Source organism: Entamoeba histolytica, genomic scaffold (genome assembly GCF_000208925.1).
Source record: "Entamoeba histolytica HM-1:IMSS scf_1104750517315 genomic scaffold, whole genome shotgun sequence".
NCBI classification, from domain to species: domain Eukaryota; phylum Evosea; order Mastigamoebida; family Endamoebidae; genus Entamoeba; species Entamoeba histolytica.
The window spans coordinates 9,498-12,111 of record NW_001915160.1 but is presented as its reverse complement, the minus strand read 5'-3'; the positions used below and the strand labels follow the sequence as shown (position 1 = coordinate 12,111).

General features: G+C 20.7%; 1 protein-coding gene across 1 annotated transcript, besides 1 other annotated feature; it reads left to right on the top strand.

The window, feature by feature from the left end:
• Nucleotides 1-326: 326 nt before the first annotated feature.
• EHI_067080 (uncharacterized protein) lies at nucleotides 327-1,178 on the top strand (the record flags this gene model as incomplete). Its single annotated transcript, XM_643755.1, has 1 exon — nucleotides 327-1,178. The coding sequence occupies one exon, from the start codon at nucleotides 327-329 to the stop codon at nucleotides 1,176-1,178; it is 852 nt and encodes a 283-aa protein (XP_648847.1).
• A 1,216-nt stretch (nucleotides 1,179-2,394) lies between these two features.
• Nucleotides 2,395-2,614: part of a repeat region that runs on past the window's edge.

Genomic DNA, 2,614 nt, shown 5'->3' with positions numbered 1-2,614 from the left:
AACATTTATAAATGATTCAAATATATTTGTAATTTCAATAGAAACAAAAATAAAGAATGAAATGATGAAATTTTATATTAAAAATTAACAATATTCAACTTATTTAATCAATAAAATGATTATTTGTTGATACTATTAATATTTTCAATTAAATTAATCAAACAAATCATATTTTAAACAGGAATAAATGAATGATTAAATTGAATGATTAAATTGAATTTAAAGAAATAACTATCAATAAACATTCTACATTAATATAACATAATTAACTAAAAAAAATTTCTCAATTTTGTTTTGTAACTAAAAATTACAAACACAAATAAATTATGCAAGAAACATTAAAGGAAGAAATGAAGAAAATGAAAGACATGATGGAACAAATTAATTTTATTTTATCAGAAATAGAAATAAACAATAAAAAAAGATTTGAAATTCAAATAGATGAAACAAATATTATTCAACGAAGAATTGGAATGAACCACCAACTTGAAACAATGATAAACAACACACAAAATATCATAAAATTAAAAGAACTTTCAAATGAAATGAATAATATACATAAACAACTCAATGAAAGCATTAAAAATATTGAAAAAGACTTTGAAATAACAAGAGAAAGAATAGAAAAAGAAATTAAGACAATAGATAATAAATGTAAAGATATTTGTGATGAAAGAATGAAAGAAGAAGAAGCAAAATACATTTTACATCAATGGAATAAAGGAAGAGAGATGGAGATAATATATGATAGTGATATTAATGAATGTTCAAATGAGAGACTAAAAGAAACAATAATGAATAAAGGAAATATTCTTATTTTATTTGAAGGAAATGAAGGAAATGTATTTGGAATTTCATTAGAAAATATGAAAAAGGATTATTCAGGGATAATCATGGATAAATCAATGACATTTTATGGATTTAAAAACAAATTAGGTCTTTTACCTAAATTATGGAGAAATGAAGAAATGAAAGAAATACCTAAATTGTTTATTCATTCAAATCAAAATTATATTCTTCGATTTGGTGGTTGGAATGAAAATATTAATATTGGTCATTTAAATAAGAAAGAAAGTAGAGAGGAATTAGGATGGTTCATTAATATTCCAAAACAACAATTCATTGGGACAAAAAATGAGAAATTTGTTGTTGAAAGAATAATGATACTAAAATGTTGAATATAACGGCAAATTGAAGAAATGAAGAACATGGAAATACTTTGAGAATATGATAAAATGAAATATAAAGAGAAATATAACAAATAATTCATATTATTATTGTTATGTTTATTGTTCTGTTCAATTTTAGAGAATAAAATGATGTTTATTTAACAATATTTTAATAAACATCAAATCTACTTTAAAGAATATTATTCAATTCTAAATAATTCATTATTTATTTATTATTAATATGGATATTTGTGTTTTGATATATTCATATTTTATATTCTTCTAATGTATTGAATAATATGAAATGTAGAATATGTGATAATGAGAAACAATTAACAGTAGATAGGGTATATATTTACATTACTTGTAAAATAATACCATTTCATTTATAAAGAAGAATTGAAATATTTGTATATGAATGATTCTCACATAATAATGTTGTACAAATAATATATTTCATAAGAAAATAGAAAGGATAATTCAAATATATGAACAATTAATGAAATGATTGTTCATATAAAATTTTATTCAATCAACTTGTAATTATAGACATACTAATCATGGTTAGTATTACATCAAATATAATAAATTAATTATCATCTTATTGGTTGTGTTAATTCTTTACAAATACCACTTTCAATATTTTCAATTATTCTTATTTCAAAATTGGTATATTATAAGAAAGAAATTCATCAGATAATTAATACAGATAATATTAAATCTCAAAGAATATATCAATGATAATAGTTCAAATATATTAATTAATAATAAAACATACTAATGACATGTTTGTATTGAATATTTTGAGTTAAATTAGTTTATTTAATTAACAGAGTGTAAATAAACAATATGTCATTCAATTTCTTAATATATCTGTATCTTTTAAAAGAATATAATGAAAAATGAAATATTTGAAGTAACTGATATATTCATAAAAATACATAATCTAGTGACTAATATAAACAATATTTTTTTTTTTAACTAGGTTTAAAATTTCTTGAAAAATATAAATTAATAATACTATAATATTAATAAAGAATAATTTCATCTTATCAATATCCATTATAATATATTTTTATTATTTCATTAACAAGTAGATAATTAACTGTTAATAAAACTCTCATTTATTCATTAATTATTGGATATTAATCAAATAACACAATCTTAAAACTGAGTAATTTATTTTATTTATTATTTATGTTTTTTTCTTATTTTGTGAATAAGATCGAAGGTGGCACGTCTGAAACACCACACATAAACCCTAGTACAAATTCATTCTTCGACTCTCCCAGTTATTATCTGGTTATGACGGTGCCTTTGAATTAGGAATGTATTAGGGAATGCTGCAAAGGGTGCAGCAAGAGAATACAGTCGAATATTACATGGATGTAATATAAGAATCTACTGAAGTGTGGGTATGACTAAAAGAAGATTAGTCAAAGTAA